This window comes from Cydia strobilella, chromosome 1 (assembly GCF_947568885.1).
Source record: "Cydia strobilella chromosome 1, ilCydStro3.1, whole genome shotgun sequence".
NCBI classification, from domain to species: domain Eukaryota; kingdom Metazoa; phylum Arthropoda; class Insecta; order Lepidoptera; family Tortricidae; genus Cydia; species Cydia strobilella.
Window position 1 is genome coordinate 33,109,812 of NC_086041.1, and position 27,473 is coordinate 33,137,284.

At 39.6% G+C, this 27,473-nt stretch overlaps 4 protein-coding genes across 6 annotated transcripts; 2 read left to right on the forward strand and 2 right to left on the reverse strand.

Moving 5' to 3' along the window:
- Nucleotides 1-71: 71 nt before the first annotated feature.
- Nucleotides 72-4,879, forward strand: LOC134744661 (ribonucleoside-diphosphate reductase large subunit). The gene is made up of 5 exons (XM_063678567.1): nt 72-238; nt 1,032-1,120; nt 1,732-1,909; nt 2,199-2,398; nt 2,813-4,879. The coding sequence occupies exons 1-5, from the start codon at nt 199-201 to the stop codon at nt 4,724-4,726; spliced, it is 2,421 nt and encodes an 806-aa protein (XP_063534637.1). The 5' UTR covers nt 72-198; the 3' UTR covers nt 4,727-4,879.
- Nucleotides 4,880-6,284: 1,405 nt separating this feature from the next.
- Nucleotides 6,285-9,578, reverse strand: LOC134744671 (uncharacterized). Its single transcript, XM_063678579.1, has 6 exons — nt 9,327-9,578; nt 8,924-9,255; nt 7,414-7,560; nt 7,093-7,189; nt 6,748-6,946; nt 6,285-6,473 (listed from the first exon to the last, which is right to left on the reverse strand). The coding sequence occupies exons 1-6, from the start codon at nt 9,414-9,416 to the stop codon at nt 6,397-6,399; spliced, it is 942 nt and encodes a 313-aa protein (XP_063534649.1). The 5' UTR covers nt 9,417-9,578; the 3' UTR covers nt 6,285-6,396.
- Nucleotides 9,579-10,690: 1,112 nt separating this feature from the next.
- On the forward strand, nt 10,691-17,067 carry LOC134744694 (zinc finger protein 85-like). Of its 2 annotated transcripts, none has more exons than XM_063678606.1 (10): nt 10,691-10,859; nt 11,124-11,249; nt 11,555-11,693; nt 11,892-12,020; nt 12,508-12,740; nt 14,071-14,189; nt 14,761-14,869; nt 15,499-15,645; nt 16,445-16,640; nt 16,785-17,067. In XM_063678606.1, the coding sequence occupies exons 1-10, from the start codon at nt 10,764-10,766 to the stop codon at nt 16,907-16,909; spliced, it is 1,419 nt and encodes a 472-aa protein (XP_063534676.1). In that variant the 5' UTR covers nt 10,691-10,763; the 3' UTR covers nt 16,910-17,067. The 2 variants fall into 2 exon arrangements, with proteins under 2 accessions (XP_063534676.1, XP_063534684.1); XM_063678614.1 differs by having other exon boundaries at nt 11,555-11,687.
- A 1,989-nt stretch (nt 17,068-19,056) lies between these two features.
- On the reverse strand, nt 19,057-27,365 carry LOC134744680 (tyrosine-protein kinase transmembrane receptor Ror). Of its 2 annotated transcripts, XM_063678592.1 has the most exons (4): nt 24,889-27,365; nt 24,644-24,786; nt 24,269-24,418; nt 19,057-22,985 (listed from the first exon to the last, which is right to left on the reverse strand). In XM_063678592.1, the coding sequence occupies exons 1-4, from the start codon at nt 27,172-27,174 to the stop codon at nt 22,643-22,645; spliced, it is 2,922 nt and encodes a 973-aa protein (XP_063534662.1). In that variant the 5' UTR covers nt 27,175-27,365; the 3' UTR covers nt 19,057-22,642. The 2 variants fall into 2 exon arrangements, 1 of the variants encoding a protein (XP_063534662.1); XR_010128103.1 differs by lacking the exons at nt 24,269-24,418; nt 24,644-24,786; nt 24,889-27,365 and adding an exon at nt 23,461-23,545 and having other exon boundaries at nt 22,850-22,985.
- Between the last annotated feature and the right edge of the window lie 108 nt (nt 27,366-27,473).

The window sequence follows — 27,473 nt, forward strand, 5'->3', positions numbered from 1 at the left end:
GTCGTGAATACGTAGCTTTACAGTAATGTAAAAAGTTGTATTGTCTCTGGGCGTTCGTATCGTTTCCCGCGAATTTTCCTGTCATGACATTTTTATTTCCGTTCCGTTGGAGTAGCAGCTGAAACGGGACCTTATCTTTGTTTAATTTGAATAAGTGGCTTATTTGTTTCATTTGTGCTCCTTTTATAACATCACAAGATGGTTGGAAAGATGAACAAGCTATATGTTCATAAAAGAGGTACGTCCACATCAATTTTTATTACAGTTTCCTATTTTACTTTGCCATAAAAATGCCTGCATGCCGGGGTCAACAGACTGATGACTGATGGGTCTGAATTTGTAAGAATTGTGATACTAATAGAAATATAGGATGTCGTTGTAACCTTTGTTCAATTGTGTAGTATTTAAATTCAATAAGCCTAGGTTAGATTTAAAACACCTGGCATATGCAGTCACGGTTCTACCAAGAATCATGTTTGACGGTGACAAAAAAAAGATGTATTTTATGAGGGTACAGGCACCCTCACCTTTTCTTGGAATGGCATTGTTTGGTTTAAGCAAAAAAACTATTGTTGCCATCACAATGCCCTAAGGTCGAGACTTTTAACCATTGAATGAAGCAGCACACATTTATGTACGCATGTCTCGACTTGCTCACTTACCGTTTACGTTCCGGTTAATAACACACTCAAAGCAGTCTTATAAGTAAACAATAAACATGTGTGATTCATTTATACTAGGTCTTTTTCATTATTCGCTATACCCCACTGAATTAATACTATATAGTATATATATATATATATATAATTTTTTTTTTTTCATTATTGTTATAGAGTTAGACCAAGCTAAGTTGGCAGCGATTTTCATAACCCAGACTGTGCAGATGTTATTCACACTTCATAATAAAATAATTTAATTTAATTTAATAATTTCTTCATAATTTCATAGAAGTTTGTCATAGACTGGGCTATCAAAATCGCTGCCAATTTAGCTTGGTCTAACTCTATTCTATAATTGTCTAAAATTTATAGGTGGGAGAGTAGAGGAGGTTCATATTGATAAGATAACATCCAGGATCAAGAAGCTGTGTTATGGACTGAATATGGATTTTGTGGATCCTGTAAGTATTTTAAAAAAAAACTGGTTTTTTGAAGCTTTTTGTTTTTCAAAATAAATCTCATTAAGCAGAGGCATCTGCCATGACAGACTGCTAATACTGCTATTTATAGTAATAGTGTTAACTATAGTCTGGCAAACCCAATTTGTTTCTAAATAAGAAGAAAAAGTATACTCATCCCTTTTTATTGGGTGCTAGTACTAGCGTAAGACAAAGACACTATTATTCTCCCTAACTATGATTGATATGAGAGTCCCTGATCAAACTTATTTTTTTAGTACTGTTTAAACCACTTTTACTCTGCTTTTTAAATTTACTCTTTAGCAACATAATTAGGCTCTCAACACTGGTATTTCTTGCTATTTGTTTGTCTAGTACATGGGTTCCCAAACTGTGCCCTGCAGCGCCTTGGAGCGTAGTGGAGAGGGGCGATGTAAGGCATTCCTCCTCTCCTTGTTGCCCATCTATTTTGAGGTTCTAGGTATGGGCGCCGCCGCCGAAATTTTGAACTTGCAAGTGCACCGCAGACTGAAAAAGATTGCAAACCCCTTGTCAAGTATTATCTACTTGTGACATAAGAGTTGTTATACTAATTCTGCATATTTTGGGTGTAGGTCTCCATAACCCTGAAAGTTATAGGCGGCATTTACTCTGGTGTGACCACTGTGGAGCTAGACAACCTGGCGGCCGAGACTGCAGCCACCATGACCACTGACCATCCCGACTATGCTGTGCTCGCTGCTCGACTGGCCATCTCTAACCTGCACAAGGAAACCAGAAAACACTTCTCAGGTAAACATGGGATGTTTATTACGAAAAACGGAACCCTTATCCGTCCGTCGCTAAATATCTCTAGAACTACTTAAGCTATTGATTATTACTATTTACGCTATTATTATTTTATTTTTATTACCGATGGAAAATGACCAATAATAAAAGGGGGCAAACTTTCAGTCTAGATACTAGTTGAGACTAGGTACATACATACTACATATACCAATCTATGACTAGGTCAAGTGGGTTATCATTTAAAAGAGCTCAAATTGAACATTCCAAAACATTTTTTTTTATTCATTTTCAGATGTGATAACTGACTTGCACAACATCATCAACCCTTACACCAAGAAACGGACGCCAATGATTTCGGACTTTCATTATGATATTGTAATGAATCACAAGGAGCGCCTGGATTCTGCCATTGTCTATGACAGGGATTTCAAATACAACTATTTTGGCTTTAAAACCCTGGAAAGATCATATCTCTTGAAGATAAACAACAAGGTACCTATCTTAATTTTTTAATTCATCTAATAAAATTACAATAAAAAGAACATTAGTACTGGTATTATCAATCGATTCCTGTAAGAGGAAAGAGAAAATAGTGCCATGCTTTGTCTTAATCACCTACAGGTCTATGTCTATGTCTAAGGCACACTATCTACAACGTCAACGATGTGTAATATCGCCATGATCAGGTAAACTTCGATAGATAAGTTGATGAAGCGATGGGCTGGTGTCCCAGAGCCGCAAGTTCGCATCTTACCCAAGGCTTTTTCCTTATTTAACTACTAAATTTAATTTTCATTAAGTATTATATTTCCTTATTATTTATTGTCTCTCATAATTATTTGTCATCACTATCTCTCATATGAAACTTGCATGATTCTCAATGATCATGTCTAATAATGTTTACAGGTGGCAGAGAGGCCCCAACACATGCTGATGCGAGTCGCGATCGGCATTCACGGAGAAGACATCGACGCCGCCATCAATACTTACAATCTGCTCTCCGAGAAGTATTTCACCCACGCCAGCCCCACACTGTTCTCCGCGGCCACTCCTCGGCCCCAGCTATCATCCTGCTTCCTCATCGCCATGAAGGACGACAGTATCGAGGGCATCTACGACACACTCAAGCAATGCGCACTTATATCCAAGTCCGCCGGGGGCATCGGCGTGCACGTGCACTGCATCAGGGCTAAAGGCACGTACATCGCCGGCACCAACGGCGTGTCCAACGGACTAGTGCCCATGTTGAGAGTGTACAATAACACGGCGCGGTACGTGGACCAGGGCGGCAACAAGCGGCCCGGAGCCTTCGCCGTGTACCTGGAGCCCTGGCACGCTGACATATTCGAATTCCTCGACTTGAGGAAGAACACCGGGAAGGAGGAAGTTCGCGCGCGCGAACTGTTCTATGCCTTGTGGATCCCGGACCTCTTCATGAAGAGGGTCGAAGCCAACCAAAACTGGAGCCTCATGTGCCCCCACGACAGCCCCGGGCTCGCCGACTGCTGGGGAGAGGAATTTGAAGCACTCTATGAAAAATATGAACAGGAGAATCGATTTGTGAAACAGGTGAAGGCGCAAATTCTCTGGAAAGCTATTATAGAGGCGCAGGTTGAAACCGGAACACCTTTCATGCTTTACAAGGATTCTTGCAACAGAAAGAGTAATCAGAAGAATCTGGGAACCATCAAATGCAGCAACCTTTGCACCGAAATCGTCGAGTACACGTCCACCGATGAAGTCGCCGTCTGTAATTTAGCTTCGATAGCTGTGAACATGTTTGTGAACGATGACAAAACGTACAATTTCGAAAAATTGAAGGATGTGACCAAAACCATTACCCAGAATTTGAACAAAATCATTGACGTGAACTTCTACCCGGTCCCGGAGGCCAGAAACTCCAACATGAGGCACCGACCGATCGGCATCGGAGTCCAGGGCTTGGCCGACGCTTTTGTTTTGATGAGGCTGCCGTACGAGAGTGAAGCCGCAATTAAACTGAATCAGCAAATATTTGAGACCATTTACTATGGAGCCTTGGAGGCTAGTTGTGAGTTGGCGGAGAAGCTCGGAGTGTACGAGACTTACCAAGGAAGTCCGGCCAGCCAGGGCATACTGCAGTATGACCTGTGGAACAAGACCCCCACCGACTTATGGGACTGGGCTGCTCTCAAAGAGAAGATTGCAAAACATGGCCTCCGCAACTCCCTCCTCCTGGCTCCCATGCCCACAGCTTCAACTGCGCAAATATTAGGGAACAATGAATCTTTTGAGCCGTTCACGTCCAATATTTACCAAAGAAGGGTTCTCTCTGGCGAGTTTCAGGTGGTCAACCACCACCTGCTCCGTGATTTGACTGAAGCAGATTTGTGGGACGAAGATATGAAGAACCTCATCATCCACAACAATGGTTCCATACAGAACATAGAGACTATTCCTAAAGAAATTAGAGACTTGTACAAGACTGTGTGGGAGATCTCCGTGAAAACCACCATTCAGATGGCTGCAGACAGAGGTGCATTTATAGATCAGAGTCAGTCATTCAATATCCACGTCGCCGAGCCGAACTACGGCAAGCTCACCTCTATCCACTTCTACTCCTGGAAAATGGGTCTGAAAACTGGCATGTACTATCTGCGAACCAAGCCGGCCGCGAACGCTATCCAGTTTACTGTTGATAAGGCTAAAGCAAAAGCAAAAGTCTCGAACGGAAACACCAATGGCACTACGAATGGCAATGCTGATAGAGACGAAGCTAACATGGCGGCAATCACCTGCTCTTTACAGAACAAAGATGAATGCTTAAGTTGTGGATCTTAAAAACATAATCTTGATAGCTGTAAGTTAGTATTTTGTAAGCTAGAATTATGCATATGAAACAATAATGTGGATAAAATGCCTATAAGTTTGTAATTAAGTGTAATAATGTTATATGAGCAAGTAATAAACTATATGCCTAAGTTTATTTTCATACTAATATTTTTCATTTAAATACCTTCTGGTGCGAGCGAATAGTGATATGACTTCTTAAATTTGACATCATTTAAAAGCTCATTTAATAACCTTTAATTTGATGTCTCTTTTGTTTACGTGCTTAATTTATTGTTAAGATTGTGGGCCTTTGAAATAATCGCTTGCGCCCGTTGCACCCCAAAGTGTGCGATTTCCGTGACGCCAAGTAACTATTTATTAATCTGTGGTGACGCTGAGTGTATACAGGGTGGCTAAAAAATAAGTGCATTCCCGTCGAGGTTTTTGGGATTATATTGAGCAACTTTTACTATGAGACCAACCACGAAATCGCGGAAAAAAAATTTACTCTCCCATAGAAAATGGACCAGCCAAATTTTTTTTTCGCGATTTCGCGGTTGGTCTCATAGAAAAAGTTGCTCAGTATAATCCCAAAACCTCCCTAACAACGGGGATGCACTTATTTTTTAGCCAACCTGTATATCCAATACCTTCAGTAACAATAACAAAATATTCCAACTATAGCGACACCACCCACAACAACCACAAGATTGAGCATTGGTCACCATTACCCCCATTCGATATTATAGGTAGTAGCAAGTAGTAGCTACGCTACTAGGTTAACGCATTCACTGCCAGCGCGAGATAGGAGCCGCGTACTGACTGAGCGAGCAGCCTCGGACGTTTGCCGCGCGAGGCAGCCTCGATCAGTAGGATTTGTTGCACTAGGCTGCCGCGCGCGGCAAAGCCGAGCCACGGTGAGGCTGAGCCATCATCGAGCGCTTAGTCGCACAGAGACCGCACGTGTCATGAGGCCGTTCATTCGAAAAGCTATTGCCACCACTGCCTTTCTAATAATTCTACAGCTTGTAAAAAAAAGAATATGTTCATTTCCTGGCTTATATTTCTCCGCGCATCTTCTCTTAGTCCTCTATTAGTATAATCGGGACATTTCGCATCCCATAATCGTCTTTATTGTCACCGTTGTATTAATTTAAGACTTCGACTCTTGTCCATGACGCTAACATGCGACGAACAAGCGAGGCAAAACACAACCGTCTTGAGCGAGCGCGGCAACGGGCAAACCTACCGACTACTGAGGCGCCTTTGACTTTTGAGCGGACAAAAACCGACAACGCGCGGCTCGGGCCGAGGCGCGCTCGGCCGAGGCCGCGCACGCGCTCGCCTCGGGCGAGGCTGAGGCACGTCCTGACTGACCGAGGATTTTCCTCGCGAGGCTGCCTCGCGAGGATCCTCGCTCAGTCAGTACGCGGCTACGCGCATTTTCCGCTTTGTAGCGAAAAGTTTCTATCCTACAAACAGAATGGACCTAGCGGGTTACTGGCAGTGAATGTCTTTAATGTAATGTCTTTGGGTTTTAGCACTGAAATTAAAGCTAAGAATCACCCATGTTTCATAATTTTATTATAAATGTACAATAAATAATAATCCGAATAATCGGCAACTCATTATTAAAACAATACATTATTCAATTAATTAACCTTAATATTCAATTAGTCTTAATTTTTTCTATAACTTCTTAATATTGGATAAATAATATCTAGGGCTTCATGGATTTCATTTCTCGTCTTTCCTCCTAAAAAATAAATAAAAAAAATCTCAATTAACGTCGTATTTAGGTACGTGGTAAAAGCAATAAAGAATACCTAAATTTTTATCAGTTATTTACAGGTACACCCAGCTGCAAAATGGCATAGCCACTGAATAAATTCTATTCATAAAGGGGGTATGCACTTATGCAGCTCGATGTACATTTATGCTCTTTTATTGATACATTATGAGATTTTAAAAACCAATAGTTAAAATCAGAAATGTGTTCCTATATATAAAAGTAAATAATTTTGAATTACCCGTGAACACAATTTTTCCATTAACAAATATTAACAGGACAACTCTCGGCCGCACCATCCGGTAGACAAGTCCGGGGAAGAGCTCTGGCTCATATGACGTGAACTGTCCGTGTGCTTGTTGTAAAGCTTCTAATCTCACGGGGAACCTCAAGTCCCCCGTTGCTATGAAATTTTGTATTTTAAAATCCAGAAATTTTGCCTGAAAATATAAATCATTTAGATATCAAATTAAATTATCTGGTCTTCTGGTAATTTGGTCTAGATAGTATTCATGGGATCTTTTGTCAAGGTACCAAAAATTATATTTTTCTCTTGTAGGACTGGTAAGCTCTTTCGAAAACTTACAGGAAATCCAAGCTTTTGAATGATCCTTGCAAATTTTCTAGCTGCTAAGTATGAGTCATGTTCATTTCTTGCCCCCGTGCATACAATTTTACCAGACCTGAAATTAAACAACATTATGAGACAAGAGAAAAATAATAATAATGCAGCTAATGGATAACCTTTCCAAGTCATTTTTGACAGCACTAGAAGTAGTGGAACAAACTGAACTGTACAGATAAATCTCGTTTTGGAAAAGTATTCAGAGGGTGGTAGATATTTTTGGTGTAGTTTCATCCGCTACTATTGATGACTGTACCATTTAAATATAATATATAAAATAACCTGAACACTAGCGCTGTGGCTCTTGGCTCCAATATTTTCATGACAACACCTTGGAATCTCGCAGGGTTGTATTCTGAGAACCTTGTTCTACAGTATATGTCTAATAACTTCAATTCACATCCAAGACTAACAGTAGATACACAATTCCTGTAACAAAAAGAACCCTTAAGAGCCCTTATCCGTCACCGTTTTCGCGAAATAACACTCGAAAGATTATTTTTAGGGTTCCATACCCAAAGGGTAAAACGGGACCCTATTACTAAGACTCCGCTGTCTGTCAGTCCGTCACCAGGCTGTATCTCATGAACCGTGATAGTTAGACAGTTGAAATTTGCCATACACTTTAAACAGCATAGCGTTAGCAGGAACCATGACCCAACAAGACCTGGGAGTCATAGTGTCTAATGATCTCAAGTGGGAACCCCATATTTCACGAATAGTAAAAAAGGCTAACTCTATAATCTACATAATTAGAAAAGCTTTTCGTATCCTCACCACCGAAACAATGCTAAAGATATATAAGACCTACATAAGACCAATTCTGGAATATGGCTTTCAGATATGGAATCCATACTTCAAAAAAGATATTGACATGATCGAGCGAGTGCAGCGTAGATTCACTAAAATTCCCGCACAACTAAAGTCACTTTCATACGAAGAAAGATTAGTCAAGCTGGGCCTGACAACACTGCAAAAAAAGGCGTGAACGCGGCGACTTGATCGAAACATTCAAAATAATTAACGGATATTACGACTGTCCAGAACTAAGCGATCTGTTCGCTCGAAACTCAAACACGCGCACAAGAGGACACAACCTTAAACTAATAACAACAAAGCACAAAACAAATATCGGCAAACACTTTATTGCAAACCGAGTAGTAAAGGCTTGGAACAAATTACCCTCAGAAGTTGTAAACTCTGCAAGTGTTAATCAATTTAAAAATAGACTAGACAAACTATGCTAACTGTGCTAAGTGAACTATGATTTAGACGTACCAGCATCAGCTGCCTGTCTAAAATGAAATAATAATAATAATAAATTTTCACAGATGATGTATTTCTGTTGCCCTATAGCAACAAATACTAAAAAACAGAATATGGTGAATATTTAGGGGGGCTCCCATACAACAAACGTGATTTTTTTGTGCCATTTTTATAGATAACTAGCTTTTGCCCACGACTTCGTCTGCGCGGACTTACTAACAGCAGCTAAACCAAGCATAGCACCTGGAAAAAATTTCATAGCAATTATTCAATTTGAGCATATTTTGCACACAAATTAGCAGCCACTTCATTAATTATCTCAATTCCACCCCGCTTTTTACTTTCTTAAGGGATGATTTTCGGGATAAAAACTATCCTATGTCCTTATCATGGACTTATCCTATCCCTATGCCAAATTTCATCTAAATCGATTCAGCGGTGTAAGCGTGAAGAGGGAACACACAGACAGACTTTCACATTTATAATATTAGTATGGATGGTACGGAACCCTTCGTGCTTTACTTACTGTATTTTTATACTGTTTTTAGCTTGACTCGTCCCACTTGGCATTGGAGTCAAAGCAGTCATTGAGCTATGAGGGTTGGCTTGAGGTGTGAAGGAACTGTGAGTCGGAGTGAGCACCACATCTCCAGTAATCCGTGACTGAGGCTGGGGTGTTGACAATTGCATAGATGACGCACTATTATCACTATTGACACTTGTGGGTCTGTGTTGTGGAGTGCGAGCCATATTTACATTTATGGAGCTATTCGATATAACGGATGGTTGATTTGAGGGCACTGGTGGCGGCGAAAATATGTCATTTTGAACTAAAGCTGTCCGTCTGTCAACATTATCCTGAAAAAAACAATAATTAGTTGAAATCTGCACTATAATCATTACTGAGACCAGTAAACAATGTCACTTACCCAAACAGGTGTTGGTACGTTTGGTGTAACACGTCTTGCAGGATTACTTAAGCAATCTTGTAAGGATTTTGAGTCTCTTAAAGGGTCCATTTCGACTGTTATTTAATTAATTAATTTCAATTATAATATTTAATAATATAAATAAAGGAACATAGAATATTGATTCAAGACTGTACTAAAAGGTAAACAAGTACTTAATGCTTATGTTACATACTAAACCTGTCTAATGGGATTTAGAAATATTTAAAAATGTATTTGTTTTAAAACATTTTAATACATAATTAACATTTATTGAAATAAGTACATAATTTCAATTATTGGACTGCATCTTCTACATTCTACATGCCACTTTTACAATTTCTTCTTGACACTGACGTGTGACGTACATCCAACGTACATCGCACATTTTTTTAAAGCGTGTGTGTGACGTAGCTGTAATGTCACCGAATTGTAGGGTCCAGAGGCCAGTCCAGACGGGAATTTTTTTTCACCAATCTGATTAAATCTGGTGATGTAGACCAAATGTAGACGCAAACGCCAATTTGACTCGCCGATTGCGACCGCCGATTATGACCGATAAAATGGAGGTGCGGACGCAAGAATACCAATTTGTGACGATATTATTCGCGTTTGGGGACATTCTTTTAATTTACAGCGCTCAAATATCACCATAAATCTAAAATTCGTGGTGGAGATTGGCGCCAATTTCTTTTCTGATCAAATCGGCCGATTTGATCATCCCGTCTGGACTGTCCTTAATTCTCCTAGTGGGTAATGTATTCTTTGTATTATAGCCTGCCAAACCAATTTTGTCAGTAACAGTAGAATAAAAATACTATATTCATTCCTCTTTTTGGAGTTCTATTTCTAGCATATGACATATGATAAAGACAGTATATGATTCTCTCTGTCTATGCTATGCTCCACTAACAAGCTACTCGCGTTGTTACATTAGCTTCTGATGCTCTTGTCAATTTATTGGCTTAAAGGTCTAGTAACCAGGCCATAAAATAAAAAATAAAAAAACTTGTCAATTAAAAGTGCGTTCGAATACCTTATGTAATACAAATAAGCTAATGCGAGTTTTCTACGCCGGAACTGCGTTCATCATATAATAGTTATGAAAAGTTATTAACAGTATGAAAAATTACAAGGTTCTTATCAATGAATAATCAAACACTTGATTAATTATTTTTCAGCATTACTGTTTTTTATAATTCTCCTGTTCATATATCCCGTGAAATTTAAACGTTCCTCATACATGACTTTGACTATGATGAATATGACACTGAGTGTCAATATAATTATATACATATTTATCATATATTTATTAAAAAAACAGGGAAATTTATTTAATATAAATTATTATCTCCCGTGACCCGTCACAATTTTATCGTTATTCAAAACTTAACAAAGTGAGCACATAAGATTGCGAAAATGAATTTATGTAGAGCGTGTTTGTCTTCGGACAAGGAATTGTTTCCTTCTGATGATAATTTTGCTTGCAATTACAACTTGCTAACTAATATAAACGTAAGTAAATAGGAGTATCTTTACAGCCGTGGTATATATTTTAACTAGCATTCTTTACGCTTTGTCGTTTATGTTGGGTTGGTCATTTTTGAATATAGTAAACAGCAACTGGTATATAGTCATTGTGACTAACAATAAAATTATGATGACCATTTGTTGATATGTAATTTTTGCTAAGTAATTCCAGAGCCATCTCACACGCACTTCTGCCTCCTACCAATACACAATACAAAAGAGTAACATTTGTTTACTTTCCACTTTCAGGTCAAATATTCTGATGGGAAGCCACAATCTTTTTGCCAAAATTGCATAGAAGCCGTCAACTGTTTCATGGAGTTCAGGAATAAATGTATTTCTGCTGAACAGACATTGCTAGGAATAGTGGAGCAGGTATTTTATTCCTCTAGTCCATCCATTCTCAAAGTGTGCTCCACAGACCCCTAGGGCAAAGCCTCTGTGGGGCCGCCGCGAGAAAAAGCGAAAACAAATCAATAACCAGTTGTTCTATATCTCAGGTCCACAGTTAAATAGTGATGAACGAATTTTCTTTATTTGGGGCTCTGTCAAATATTTCGCTTTCCAAAAGGGTTCTGTCGTCAAAAAAATGCGAGAACCGCTGCTTTAGTCACTTTTTGTGTGCTCCGCTGAATACTTTGTTTAAATTTTGTTTATTGATGTTTATTTTATTTTTGCAGGCACTTAAAGCTAAGTCTCATGACATTAAAATCGAAATAAAGTGTGAAACTGAAGATTTTGCCACTGATACTTATTTTGATGATGAGCTTCATGACTCTGCTGAGAAAGTTGGAGTTGAGATTAAAAAGGAATGTAACAGTTAGTGTTTCAGTCTCATATATATAAGTATCCTGAGCCATTTTGAATTTACATTTCAACTTGATATTGATATTTCAAAAGAAAATATTAATGTAAAATTATTTCAGCATTAGATCAGTAACAGATTAGGAATTAGTGTTTAAATATCTAATTTATTCATATAAAGAAATATTTTTTATTTAACTTCCTTTTTCCTAGATTATGTTAAAGAAGAAAGGCCTGCTAGACGGTGTAAGAAAAAGAAGATAAAAAAAGCAAAAAAGAAAGATAGTTTCAGCACGCTCACAGCAACCTCTGTTCAACTGACCAGCAATATTCCTATGTGTGGTAAATATTGCACTATACTATACACTGTATTTATTTTTGTATACATGCACTATACACTGTGTATGTTTTTTTTTATACACTGTATAATAAATCTAATATTTACGTCCATTTTTAGGGTTCCGTACCCAAAGGGTAAAAATGGGACCCTAGTACTAAGACTCCGCTGTCTGTCTGTCTGTCTGTCTGTCCGTCTGTCACCAGGCTGTATCTCATGAACCGTGAATTTTCACAGATGATGTATTTCTGTTGCCGCTATAACAACAAATACTAAAAACAGAATAAAATAAATGTTTAAGTGGGGCTCCCATACAACAAACGTAAATTTTTTGCCGTTTTTTGTGTAATGGTACGCAACCCTTCGTGCGCGAGTCCGACTCGCACTTGGCCGGTTTTTTTTTGTGTTTGTTTATTCTGATCACATTTCTCATGAATGGTACTCTATGCTTGGGTTCACTGTACGTAAACACATCAAAAGTTTTTTTTTCAGGGTTATGTGGTAAAGAATTCAAAGACGCAGCCACACTAAGCAAGCATGTAGAAGAGCATGAGATTGCCCAGGGCTGCAAGTTCTGTCAGGCCTCGTTTGACCATCGCGCGCAGCTGTTCGCGCACCGCATACTGCACACGGTGCACAGCCAGGGATGCCATCTGTGCGCCATTAGATTCAAGTCGCATGCCAATTTGGAGTTCCATTATAGGAAGATACATTATGGGGAAAAGGTATACCAAATTGTGAATTGCAAATTTTTGTATTGGGATGAGACATCAAACCTCTTATTCTGGACTTATTATCTGGGACGTCAGTTAGCCGCGACCACGACCAGTGAAACCTGTGTCGAAACGTCGGTAAATAAAGGTAACAAAATAAATTCGCGATAGACCCGTTTCTAAATGCGATTTAATATGTGTTCAAACCTCTTGTCTGTGTACAGTCAAGGGCATAAATATATATACATTCCCAGTTTCAAAAATATGTGTACACTCTTACACCTTAGACAATATAGTCGTGTTCACATATTTTTGAGCCATTTGTCTGGATCAATATTTTTGCCCTCGACTGTACACTCAGCGTCAAATACTTTGTAGCAACCAAAGTAGTCAAATAGTTCGGTACACCATATATATTTAGTATAGGTTCTTTGAATTTGTGTAAATAAAAAAAAATAAAAAATTGTCATACCTAGTCCCAGATTGTATACTGTACCTTGTTTGTATGTATTACTTTCTGTCCTAAATTTCGCAGTGCATTAGTACCTACTGTAATGCTGTGTAATTTTTTAAATCAATAAATAAAAATAAAATGGTGTACCGAACTATTTGGCCACTTTGACTGCTACAGAGTATTTGACGCTGAGTGTACGAGGATCCTGTCTGAAGTTTTCGACCACCCACCCAAGCCCTTTAGCCAAGGCCAGCCATTTAGCTCATGCTTCTTATACTGAGCACGTACTTTTTGTCACAGTCTAGTTATCTATTAAAGTTACCTATTTTTAAATATCTTGTAGCTTGTCTGCACGTATTTTTTGTGTGGCAACAAATAGGGCATTTTCTATGACCTTATGGGATGGCGCTTACGCCGCACGGCATTGTATTTATATCGGAGCATCGTTAATAATGGCGTAAGCGCCATTGAAAATAAGGTCTTTTTTAATAGAAAATACCACAAATGGTTTCTTATTTGTCATAAGATTTTAGCTGGTCTAAAAGAAAGATTATTATGTACCACTAGCTTCTGCCCGCGACTTCGTCGGCGTGGAATGATGATGATGGTTGATAAAAACTAGCCTATGTCCTTCCCCGGGCCTCAAACTATTTCCATAGCAAATTGCATCTAAATCGGTTTAGCGGGTCAAGGGTGACGCGAAAAGATACATAATATCAATAGGGTGACGTAAAAAGATTCATAATATAATAATCAATCATTAAGTAACCACTTGCGTATGATGCTTCTTTCCTTTTCGAGTTTTGGGAAAAAAGTAACGGTACTCTTTTTATCTGAAAACGTCCTCACTTATATAAATTGTACACCTGCAACGACCTTTTGTTTCAGAATGCTCTGCTGAAATGTGATTTGTGTGTAAAAAAGTTCACTTCTCCTAGAAAATTAGCAAAACACATATGGGGCTTGCATGGTAATAAGGAATTCACCTGTGATATTTGTTCCAAAAAGTAAGTTAATTTTTGCTTTCCTATTTAACTTTTTTTTTTAATACGACGTCGGTGGCAAATAAGCATACGGCCGCCTGATGTAAAGAAGTCTCCTGAGTCACATGCGCGTTGCCGACCCTAACACTCTCCCTCGTTGAGCTCTGGCAACCTTACTCACCGGCAGGAACACAACATTACAGTAGGGTCTAGTGTTATTTGGCTGCGGTTTTCTGTAAGGTTTGTGTGTGTTTCTATGTCCTACTCTAGTATTATTTCGCGCGTCCTCTGCGGACCCTTGTTTATACACAGAGAGTGGTCTCCTTACCTCTACCCTCTATAGTTAGTAAGCGCTGTTGTGAAGTCTGCCTTGTCAGACGTGGCCCACTCCGCGATTTCGTCGCGTCGCTACAAGTACATGCGGCCCACACCAATTTTGGTGTCTAGCCATAGTAGTTGCCGCGCACCGCTACGGAACGGACGCCTGCTCGCGCTTGCGCCACCTAGCGGTCATATCTATCGTAATAGACGCATTTTGTTAGAGAGTGAACCTTCTGTACTTAGAACTATTATTTATTATGTGGCCTTGTTGCAGGTTTAGTAACAAGGCCAATCTGAAAACCCACGTGTTGAGCCACAGCGACGTCAAGCCGCACGTGTGCGACCTCTGCGGGTACAGCAGCAAATATGCCTCGGGTCTCACGGTATGAATTACAGTGAAATCTCGATAATCCGGCACTAAAATTGGGATACAAATGCTCATTTTATGTCCTAATTTACTATGTGCGCTCACATTTTTGCCCTTCAATCTCTTTATAAATGGCGAAGTTCCAGATGAGAGTAAAATTTTCTTTGAATTTAGTATTTTAGTAAAATGTATAATTTCTACGACATTATTAAAAAACACATCAATAATATGCAGATTTGCTCTATCTTCCAGTAATCCGTATTTTCCAGTAATCCTCTTCCAGTAAAGCTCTCTTGTTTTAGCATTAGTGCCGGATTAATGAGATTGCACTGTACTATCAATATTTAATACTCGTACCCACCGTCAAGTTTTATTTTTATACCGCGTCAACAAACAATCTTTGCCAAAGCGTTGCCGAGCCTTTAAAAGCAGTACATCATTTTTTCGAAGATAGTGTATACCTATTCTAGAAACTGTAGCAAATCGGCATGATGGGTTCTTATTCTTATGCATAGTTTCAATTAGATATTTTAATTTTTTTAAAATCATTTTATGTTATGAAAGTACCTGGTTCGGCTGTCAAACTATATTTTGCCAAACTAAATTGACCCATACTCTGACATTAATAAGCTTTAATTCCTTCAGGCTCACAATATTCGGCGGCACGCGCCCACCAAGTGCATCTGCAAGATATGCGGCAACGCGTACAGCGACGCCGAGAGACTCGCGCGGCATTCCTGCACCGACACCAGTCAGATATGTCCCGTGTGCGGCAAGAACGTGCGGCGCGGGGTAATTATAATATAAATAGCTGTATGGTTTATATTTGGGAAGGTATTATGGTTTAGTTAAATTAATTAGTTTAGTCACGAAATAAAACTATGAAAACGGATTATATCGCGTATATTGAATTTATAATACATCCCGACGTTTCGAACCCTTTACAGCGTTCGTGGTCAACGGGTGACTGAGGAAAAATTACAAAGTGCAAAAATACCCACATACTAAAATAATGAACAATCATAGACTACAAACTTTAAGGCTGGTTGTACATGCAAAATCGGTTCATAAGGCTAGTTATATACTACAATTATTTTCAAGTAAAGATATATATATACGCGATAAAAAAAAATGTACAACCAGCCTTAAAGTTTGTAGTCTATGATTGTTCATTATTTTAGTATGTGGGTATTTTTGCACTTTGTAATTTTTCCTCAGTCAGCCGTTGACCACGAACGCTGTAAAGGGTTCGAAACGTCGGGATGTATTATAAATTCAATATACGCGATATAATCCGTTTTCATGGTTTTATTTCATGAGTAACTATCGCGGTAACCGAAGACAATATTAGTTTAGTCACGTTTAGTATTTTTTTTTGTTTCCCAATCATCGTATAACAGACTCACAGAAAATTTTAAGAAGTCACTGGTATCTGGGCGACGGCAGCAATCTTGAAGCCTAAATCGAAAACTTGAGCTTAGTAGGGCGCCAATGTGTGATGATGATGACCCCACAAATTGGCGTCTCAAGTATTTTACTTGCTCCATTCGTAAGCGAATCTGTGATCTAAACATGAGTTACCGTGTTTCAGCTAATCCGCCACATGCGAACCCACACTTCAGAACGTCACTTCAAGTGCGAGCGCTGCCCCGCCACATACAAGAGCCGCTCGGCCCTTAAAGAACACCGCGACAAGCACGACAATAACCCCACCCAGCAGTGCGAGTACTGCCACGCTCGGTTTTATTCCGGCTCCGTGCTTATCAAGCATCGCCGCGTACATACCGGTGAGTAAAGCAACCATTCATTATTACCTGCCTAGTGCCTACAAGAGCCGCTCGTCTCTTAAAGAACACTGCGATAAGTAAGCTTCCCTTTTCGATGGCAAAGCCATCTACATTTAATCTCATACAGTTCTGTTTGGTCCGTAGGTGAAAAACCATACGCCTGCACCAAGTGCGATATGCGGTTCACCGGCGGCTACAACCTCAAGCTGCACATGAAGGTCCACGGCGAGAACCTTGTCAACAAGAGGAATAAAGAACAGGATGTTTAGCTTACTGCTAGTACTAAAACAAACCATACACCTGCACCAAGTGCATGGTTCACCGGCGGCTACAATCTTAAGCTGCACATGAAGTTCTATGGCGAGAACCTTGTCAACAAGAGGAACCAGAAACAAGATGAATAGCTAGTACTAAAACAAACCATACACCTGCACCAAGTGCATGGTTCACCGGCGGCTCAACCTCAAGCTGCACATGAAGGTCAATGGGGAAAATCTTGTCAGCAAGAGAAATAAAGAACATGATGGATAGCTGATACTAAAACAAACCATACACCTGCACCAAGTGCATGGTTCACCGGCGGCTCCACCTCAAGCTGCACATGAAGGTCCACGGTCCACCTTGTCAACAAGAGGAACTAGAAACAAGATGACTGCTAGTACTAAAACAAACCATACACCTGCACCAAGTGCATGGTTCACCGGCAGCTCAAACTCAAGCTGCACATGAAGGTCAATGGGGAAAATCTTGTCAACAAGAGAAATAAAGAACAAGATGGATAGCTGATACTAAAACAAACCATACACCTGCACCAAGTGCATTGTTCACCGGCGGCTCAACCTCAAGCTGGACATGAAGGTCCACGGTGAGAACCTTGTCAACAAAAGGAACTAGAAACAAGATGACTGCTAGTACTAAAACAAACCATACACCTGCACCAAGTGCATGATTCACCGGTGGCTCAACCTCAAGCTGCACATGAAGGTCCACGGCGAGAACCTTGTCAACAAGAGGAACCGGAAACAAGATGAATAGCTGACTGCTAGTACTAAAACAAACCATACACCTGCACTAAATGCATGGCTACCTGTGAAGGTCCACAGAGAGACCTTGTCCGAAAGCAAGAGGCTGGATAGCTTCCGACTCTTAGTACTTAACAGCAATAGGTAACTGCCCTTCGGTGGACCTAATGTCTTCGCAATATGGTTTACGTATTGCCAGTTGACAGTGTGATCGATATTGAAATTACGTCGAGAGTAGTTAGTAAGGGAGAAAAGTACTAGTATTAGCAGTATTGGACTATGGCTATCTGCACGGGATATAACGCATAAATATGCAAAAATATGAACATTAGCGGGCTCAAGCTTTCATCATATCATCCCTTTGTAAGGCAGAGGGAATATATTTCCCACCTTTTTTTTTATTACAAAAAGGCAAGCATTTGACCGCAATCTCACCTGATGGTAAGTGCCGATGCAGTCTAGGATGGATCATGCTTACCTAAAAGATGTCTATTCACACTCGATTTAAAAAAATCCAAGTTATATCCACCTGATTTGGAACTCTTATTTTAAAGAGATAGGGTTCAATTTTGCATAATTTCTGAACTGTTATGCCTTATAAAGGGTTATACTTATACCTACATCAGTCAACTGTCAAATGACTAATGTGTCTCATAGTCGCTAGGTGGCGCCACTGTCGCGCACATGGTAGCTTGCAGTATTCGGTAACGGTACGAAACGACGCTTTTCGTGACGTCACTTTGAAACCCGGTACCTACTGAACCATCTTAATTATTACAAGCTTTTTATTAACTTGCAAATATTGCAATGTACCTAACTATGTCTTGCAAGTTAAATTTGACCCAATTCCTGACTTCCATTGAAAATTTGCTTACATATGTAAGTCGGGTGACAATGCAATATTATGATACCATGGAGACAGGAGGTGGCCATAGGAACTATGTGATAAAACAACGAAACCTAATTGTGTTTGGGGTTCTTAGAATTGTCTCGATGAGTATTAGTTGCCTGTGGAAATAAAGTACCTACAGTGAGCGATAAAGGCTTGTACCAAAAATAAAATTTTTGCCAAAAACTTATATTTACTAATACATTGAAATTATAAGTTTCGCGATTCTTTCAGTAAAATGGTAATATAAAATAAATATTTAACAACAACGGATATACCAGTTGTCGCGTCCAAAGTCTTGAAAAGGCTGAAAATGTGTAATTTATTTTTTATATTTAGGCTGAAATATGGGTTATAAATGTAATAAGGTTTTTTGTACATGATTATTATTCTTTAATGTATTGCGTTTGTAATCGTAAGGGATTAGCTATACGTTTCATTGTTAAGTGTAAATAAAAATTTAATGGTTGTTTATTATAAAAAATATATGTAATTAAAAACACTGTTGTTTTAGAAAACTGATTTATAAATAAAATTTACAAAAGCATACCAATATGTCTAGTTAAAAGTAAATGTATCACATACAAAACGAAGTCTTTGGCAAGTACGGGAAGTACTATTATTTACTAAAGTACCAGAAAAAAATACCCAAAAAATTAAATACTTAATGTACAAAATGTGATCACAACTGTGAAAACGGTATATTTACTTAATAAGTACTTAAAATCTATTTAATTTAAATCTACCAGCGTTACTTACAGGCAGTATTTCGAACCGTCGTCCGCTTGCGGCAAAAGATTTCTTGAAGTTGAATAATAATGAATCTTAATACTATAAGGTGGAAATTTCTAGATTAATAGCAAGTACCAGTTTTAAACGACAGCTTTGAAATTGCAACTCTAAGTTCATTGGTTTAAGGTTCATTATAGCTCACGAAAATTATCTGCCGTCAAGTCATTAGAAAACAACTTCAGGAGAGATCCGACAACGGAATGTCTGGAAGTTTCATTGTAAACACAAATATAATATAATTATTATAATTTACATCAAACAGACTAATCAATAGACTGTAAACATACTTACAAAAATACTTTTTAAGTTAATTTTGATCGATGCAGGTATTTGATGTAGATGCTTGCAGTGTTGGCCGAACGATTCGGTTCTTGTCTGTTTGTCTGATTTAATATCTTGTCTTTTTATTAATTATAAACAATTCAAGTCTTGGAGACCCTTTACATCTCTGGATAATTTGATGATCTTTTTTATTATTATATACATTTTATCTCTGACACCTAGAGACTTTTACATCTCTAAACAATTTTATTACTTCTGTTGTTTGTATAGTTTTTATTAGTTTCTTTTTCTTGTGTAATTTAACATTTATATTTATGTAATTGTTTTTTGTAATTTTGGATTAATCTTATTGTTTGTAAAAATTGACATGTAAAAGTGAACTAGTTAATGGTTAATTGCATTAACGTTTCGGCCAACACTGGATGCTTGTTTAAGAGTGAGACTGTTTCGATTACTTGCGTTGTTGTCAGTACATTGCGCGTTTATCAATCTCGCCAATAAAAATTATTGACACATCGGTTCTGAATGTTCTGATCATATAATCTTGACGATTGTCTCAAGATGACAAGATTGTTATTTTGACAAGATTCTTGGGAATCTAGCTTAGCTTTTTTTTGAATACTTGCATTGATAATGTAAAACTTGACCCAATTGAGCAGTTTGCAACCTTTTTGATGACGCGAGCCCCTTAGTACGTACAACATTTTTTCGCTTATGTATTGCTTTGCGGCCGGTATCCGTAGAGGCTTAGGGGCCGCGACCTACAGATTGAAAAACACTGCAATAGAGAATAGATACAGTAAAGTATAAAAATATGAAATCCTTTCCTTTCCCTTCTTTTTTGTATTCTCTTGTTTCCACTTAGTTATTGCATGTTAGTTGTACTTTTATGGACATCTGTTATTGGCTATGTTTACTGTTCACTATGCTTTGTATTACCTTTTGTATTGCTGTTGATGCCCCAAATAAATAAAATTAATGCAGATGTGAGACAGTTTTAAGCATACTGTATCTACAATTCTACAGTCAGTTATGAAAAAACTTTATGTATGACACAAAATGACGAGGATATTTTTACACTTCACTGTACCTTGCTTTTAACCGCGCTATATCTATTGCCTATGTAAATTAAAACATTGATTATAACCAGAGTTCGGACAAATTTTCGCAAAAATAAATATGGTATGAAACAGGATAAAAATTTTGAACTGCAATTTTGAAAAATACTGATAATACGAGTTTAATAAACCTTGTCCTATTTTGAGATATGAATTATTTTTGATGGTTTTGCGATGATTTGTCCGACCTATGATTATAACGCCTGCAATCATGTCTCACGCACAAAAACGTTGAATAATCAAAGTCAATTAAAAAGATTCGCTAAGCAGGGGAACGAGTGTAAGCAACCACGCGAAGCTAATACTATCAGTTGTCCACTTTCGCCGCGCGTCACGCACCATAACTTTAGTAAACAGATAAACACGTTGGCGACAGTGAAAACACGCAAGAAAAGAATAATAAAAATTACCGTAAACCCGTACCGTATGTAACGTTTATCAAAAACGTCGAGAATGTTATTACTTTTTTTATACCACGTCGGTGGCAATCAAGCATACGGCCCGCCTGAAGGTAAGCGGTTACCGTAGACTATGGACGCCTGCAACACCAGAGATATTACACGCGCGTTGCCGACCCTTTAAAAACCTGTACACTACTTTACTTGAATGCTAAAAAAAGACCAAAAAATTGCGTCTATCACCAATTTTTTCTTGGCGTTGGTTTCCGTGGCCGTGGTTATGATAGTATAACTAAACAAACATACAATTTTGCTCGTATAAATCTAAAAAGTAAATAATACTGACATAGCTATGATGGCTGATCGGACACTGCCTGTTCTTATAATTAAGTACAATAAATAACATGGAATTATAGCTACCAGTCAACATTGAGTTACAAAAATTACCAAATATAACATAATGGTAGGAACTAAGAAAATATCTATAAAAGGGCAATACAAAAGGTACTGACGACAATGGGGTTGGCATAGAGGGCGCCATCATAGCTTGCCCCTTTTTCTATGACGTTTGGCTTAATGGGCTGGCATCCAGGGTATAAAATTCCATTTAAAAAAAAATGACAGGACAAGCTATGCTGGCGCCATCTGCTAAATACTTCGACCGGCCAACCCCATTCGTTATAAATTAGATGCCGACGCGTTAAATACTAACATATACTTATCCTAATTTCTTTATATATTACACAGCTGCTTATTTTCTATTTTTCATCACTCTGTTACAAAAACGGAAATTAGGTACGAATATCTAATTCGTTTTAAATCTACAACTATAATAAATACTTCGGACGTCTATTTATGCAGCTGTTTTTTTTTATTACCATTTTACGACATACGATTTGTAAAGTGGTCATTTTAATATGTTGGAGGAAACTAACGTTTGCGTGCGTCTATCGATGTGATGTGACTGCCATATATGGCCTAAGCATATACTTTTAAATAATAGTTTGCTTACTTTCACTGTCACAAGTGTCAAGTACTGTATATTTATACGTGTTGTAACTTGTAACTGAAAATTTTATATGAGGTTTGTCAGTTCACTCCAGCAAATTAAAATAAGAATATAGTGTTCCCATTGTAGAGTTTTGTTTATTTATATTGAGTATCCGGGGCGGTCCGAACTTCAACATTACGCCATAAAAACTCCCCCTCAATTGACATAAAAAGCAAAGTGCTCAAAAACTGCCGCTTCGAGTCTTCATTCGTCTAACTATGAAACTAGGATTTGCGGATGCTGGATAATTTCAGTATACGTATTCGTAATATCACGGATGCGGATTCGGACAGATACATTATTATGTAAGATAATTCTTTAGGCAGGTAAATTGCATGTAAACTACGTTCGTGGGAAAATTTCGTTGTTGAATTCTGCAAGAATTCGTGTTTAACAAATCCATCCGCAAAAACCCTACAAACTTTCGTAACAAATCATCCCTACAAAGAACTATATCTCATTACCGAACTGAGTATTCTGTATTCTGACGACCGTATCCTTCGTACCGCGATCGTCTATGAGTGATCCGGAGCTGTGCTTCTTCTTGGGGGCAAGTGGGGGGCCTTCGCTGCAAGTGGAACAGGTTTCGTCGACTCTAGAGCTAGAGCCAGCTACACTTAGCTTTTTTAGGCTCCCTGTTGGGAGGGAGCCATTAGAAGCGGAGCAGTGGGGTGGGAGGAGGGGTACTCGCTCTTGGAGTTCGCGAACAGAGCCGCGGTGACCGCATTCGCTGCTGCCGGACTCGGATGCGGCTGTTTCGGGGCAGCCGCCCGTTGTGATCCAGCCTTGTATCCTGAAATTACTTACTTGGTTATTATTAGGTACATAGGTATTGATCGTGAATGATGAGTCAGAAAAATTTAATTTTGCTATTGCAAAACTCGTGAATGTAATTATTTATTATTATTGGCCCAGAAGGATGAGTCATGAACTTTTGCCATCGCAAAAACGTACCTAATGGCAAAATACCAGCCTGATAATATGAAGGATCTGGACTTATAAACAAGACCTTTCTTGGAGATTTGAGCGTGTATACGGCGCATACTTCCTCAGGTAGATCTCGTTGCCGAACATACGAAAATTCGTTGTGTTGTAGACTATACTAAAATTCGCTGAGGCGTCAAATGCTTCTTTCTCACTGTCTGCACATTTAGGCGCTTTGCTCCTAGGCTTATAATGCAGTCGCTGTGGCCGAAACGGTCAGGAGAAGAGAGAGAGATAGAATGTCTGCCTTATCTTATACCTGGCTAATAGTCAATTAGACTGACCTGACTACTATCTCCTCGAAGTTGGGTCTCCGCTGGGGCATGTGTCTCCAGCAGTCGCGCATGAGGGTATACATTGGAGCAGGGCCTGCAGTGTGACTGACTTGACTACTATCTCGTCGAAGTTGGGTCTCCGCTGGGGCATGTGTCTCTAGCAGTCGCGCATGAGGGCATACATTGGAGCAGGGCCTGCAGTGTGACTGACTTGACTGCTATCTCGTCGAAGTTGGGTCTCCGCTGGGGCATGTGTCTCCAGCAGTCGCGCATGAGGGCATACATTGGAGCAGGGCCTGCAGTGTGACTGACTTGACTACTATCTCGTCGAAGTTGGGTCTCCGCTGGGGCATGTGTCTCCAGCAGTCGCGCATGAGGGCATACATTGGAGCAGGGCCTGCAGTGTGACTGACTTGACTACTATCTCGTCGAAGTTGGGTCTCCGCTGGGGCATGTGTCTCCAGCAGTCGCGCATGAGGGCATACATTGGAGCAGGGCCTGCAGTGTGACTGACTTGACTACTATCTCGTCGAAGTTGGGTCTCCGCTGGGGCATGTGCCTCCAGCAGTCGCGCATGAGGCCATACATTGGAGCAGGGCCTGCAGTGTGACTGACCTGACTACTATCTCCTCAAAGTTGGGTCTCCGCTGGGGCATGTGTCTCCAGCAGTCGCGCATGAGGGCATACATTGGAGCAGGGCCTGCAGTGTGACTGACTTGACTACTATCTCGTCGAAGTTGGGTCTCCGCTGGGGCATGTGCCTCCAGTAGTCGCGCATGAGGCCATACATTGGAGCAGGGCCTGCAGTGTGACTGACCTGACTACTATCTCCTCAAAGTTGGGTCTCCGCTGGGGCATGTGTCTCCAGCAGTCGCGCATGAGGGCATACATTGGCGCGGGGCACGCGGCAGGGGCTGCCAGCAGTTCGCCGCCCCGAACCATTGCTATCACCTCTTGGTTGCTGTACCTGCATAGAAAGGCCAACAATCACATATCAATCACACGAAATTGAAACCTAGCTATTACTAGTTTTGATGGGCGAAAACATGTTCACCAGACATAACAAACTATTAAGGCCACTTGCACCGTCACTAACCCGGGGTTAACCGGTTAAACCTGGAGTTACCATGGTTACCTCCTATACTAAGTATAGCTTTAATCTTGTTGAGTTGATATTGAAACTTATTCTTACCCGTAGTAGGGCTGTAATCCATAACTGTAAATTTCCCATAGTACAACTCCATAGGACCAGATATCACTCTCTGTAGTGAATTTCCCATAGAGAATGGATTCTGGGGGCATCCATCTGACTGGCAGTAAACTTTTTGATTGTACCTGAGGAAAATAAAGTATGTTATTGTTATGATTGCCATAATCATTTGCTTCTTAAAGGAAAAATCATGCTAAGTATGACGATTTATCTAATTATCTACTTACTCTGTAATAATCTGAACTATAGATATCTCTTGATAACCCAAAGTCGGATATTTTAACCACAAAATCGTCTGACACCAAGCAGTTTCTTGCTGCCAAGTCTCTGTGGACATAATGATGGGACGCCAGGTACTGCATTCCGGAAGCAATGTTGTAAGCAATACTAAGGAGCCTCAACGGGGGCAGGCCCTTGCCTGAAGGAGGTGCTCGTCCCATGAGGAACTCATGCAGGTCCCCTCGAGCCATAAACTCAAAAAGCATGCACAGAGGCTCCTCGCTGAGAGCTACTCCCACTATGCAAACTATATTCTCATGAGTGAGTTCTGAAATTAAGTCTATTTCTCTTCTGAAATCAGCTTGAGTTTTAGCAGAAGCATTTTCCTTTAGAGCTTTAACAGCTACATAATGTGTTTCACCATTCTTCTTGAGGGCTCCTTTGTAGACTTTTCCAAATGCCCCCTCTCCTAATTCTTCCAAAAATTTAATTTGTGATAGAGAGTACTGAGGTATCCTCAGAATACCATTACCCCTCGTGTTCCTGGTTAGGTGCGGTTGATTGGCAATATTCTGATTTGTCAACAATTCACTCATCTCTATTGGAGAATTTAATCTAGAGTTACCATAAATATTCTTGTCAGCATTTGGCAAATTGATGTCTCTTATGGCGGCTGCATTGTTTTTGCTTTTATTTTTGTAACATAAGCAAACAATGAAGCTCACAATTGATAAGGTTAACAAGAGGAATATTACAACAATGTATATCCAAATTTTTAATGCGCATTTGGGAATGTCACAGTGCTGGACTTCTAGTCTCCCCTCGTTGTCCACCATGCACCAGGGCTGATGCTCCTTTCCTCCCGGATTTCGACAGTAACTGTGCAAACCAGTCAGTTCTGGATAATCTGAAATCTTAAGCCTAAGTTGCTTGGACCATTCTATGCATGCCATGCCATTACCAGCGGTATTCACCTTTCCTAGATAGCCCTGGCCATATTCCCAATAGCATTCATCATCTGACACCATAAGGTCACCAATACCAATTTTGAGGCATTCCGAGTCATTTTCTGGCAAGCTCTGACATTCTTCTAAGGTGAGTTGCTGACCAATGTGCGGATGTCTTTTGGCTATTGCATACTCAGTTTGACACAACTCATTCTCTAATATTTCACAATCCTGTTTGCAGACGCGCTTTAATACTGTGGAATTGTAACGATAATCAAATGACTGTGCCGTAAGATTTCTGTTGAACTGTGGTACGAGCCCTGCAGGTGAGTTATCAAAGATCATCCATGGGGTATCTTGAGCTCCGTCAGCCGTATTAGGTTGTGTAAATACTACTTTGGCTTCTCTAAAGAAGTTTTCATTTGTAATAATTGGATTGCGGCAAATAGGGAATGTTGAATAACACAAACTAGGCAAGGCAAATCCCTCGCAGTTGGAACTGATGTCATTTGAGTACTTGGTGACTTGCAGGGCTTTCAATAGCTTGTCCTCTACTGCCAGCTGAGTTGTGTTGTAAGGAATATACACAAAATGACCCTTGAGGTGTGCTGCGCACACATTGCCTACATACTCTTGACAGATTGGCTCCAGTTTCACGGTGATGGTGGTGTTTGGGGCTAGAGTGACACTTGCATGCTGTGAACGGATGTCCTCAGACAGTAGATTGGGGGTTGTTTTAATAAGCATCTCCAGTTGATTGTTCACTTCTGCACTAGGTACAAATGATGTGTACTTTGGTAGTTCATCATTTTCATCATCTTTTAGTACTTTTAGCGTTGTTGTCTGTTTCTTTTCGTAACTCTGCCTGATGACGCAGGTGTAGTTGGCTTCATCACTGTCATCTATGTCTTTGATCCTCAAATGAGTACCTAAAGTCCCGTTTTTCTTATCCATTCTATTGAGAATTTTTAATCTAGTAGTGTTGGTGATGATTTTAGTGTCTTTAAGCCAGTACATTTTGACGTTTTTCATGAGCGTCTGCAGGATATGGTCGGGTGGTACTTCAGCTTGCGACGTCTCCACGCCTTCCTTGTTCTTGGTGGTTTTCTCCACGCGAGTAAAGTTCATAGTCGCTTCGCATCGCAGCCGCATGTCTTCCCCGTGGACCTTTCTTATCAAGCTCGGAAGTGTTTTTGAAAAAAATATGTCTAGTTTTATGTTCCATACTTTGTGCTCCGATGTCGCGTTTCCCTTAGAAACAGTCGAGGAATCTGCCCTTTCTGGATTTAAGGATACACTTTCACTTAGAGAGACACACACAACAATAATCACAAAAAAGCATTTCATGACTAAGACTTTCCATAACACCTTTGACAATAATAAATACTGTATTATCAGCAAAAAATACTACTTTTATGTTCTGTTATCACGTCCAATACATGTAATAGCTACCGCGAAATTTGATATGTGAGTCATATTATCAATAACACGAGATTTTCTTTGAACATTTCTGATTTCCCGAAAGAAAGTTAAGTCGATGCGTAGCCGTGAATATACCGTGAATGAAACAAAACGATAGAATAGATGGGGCAACAATACCAATGACGGCCACGAAAAATGTTACCACATCCAATTTTTTTATCAAT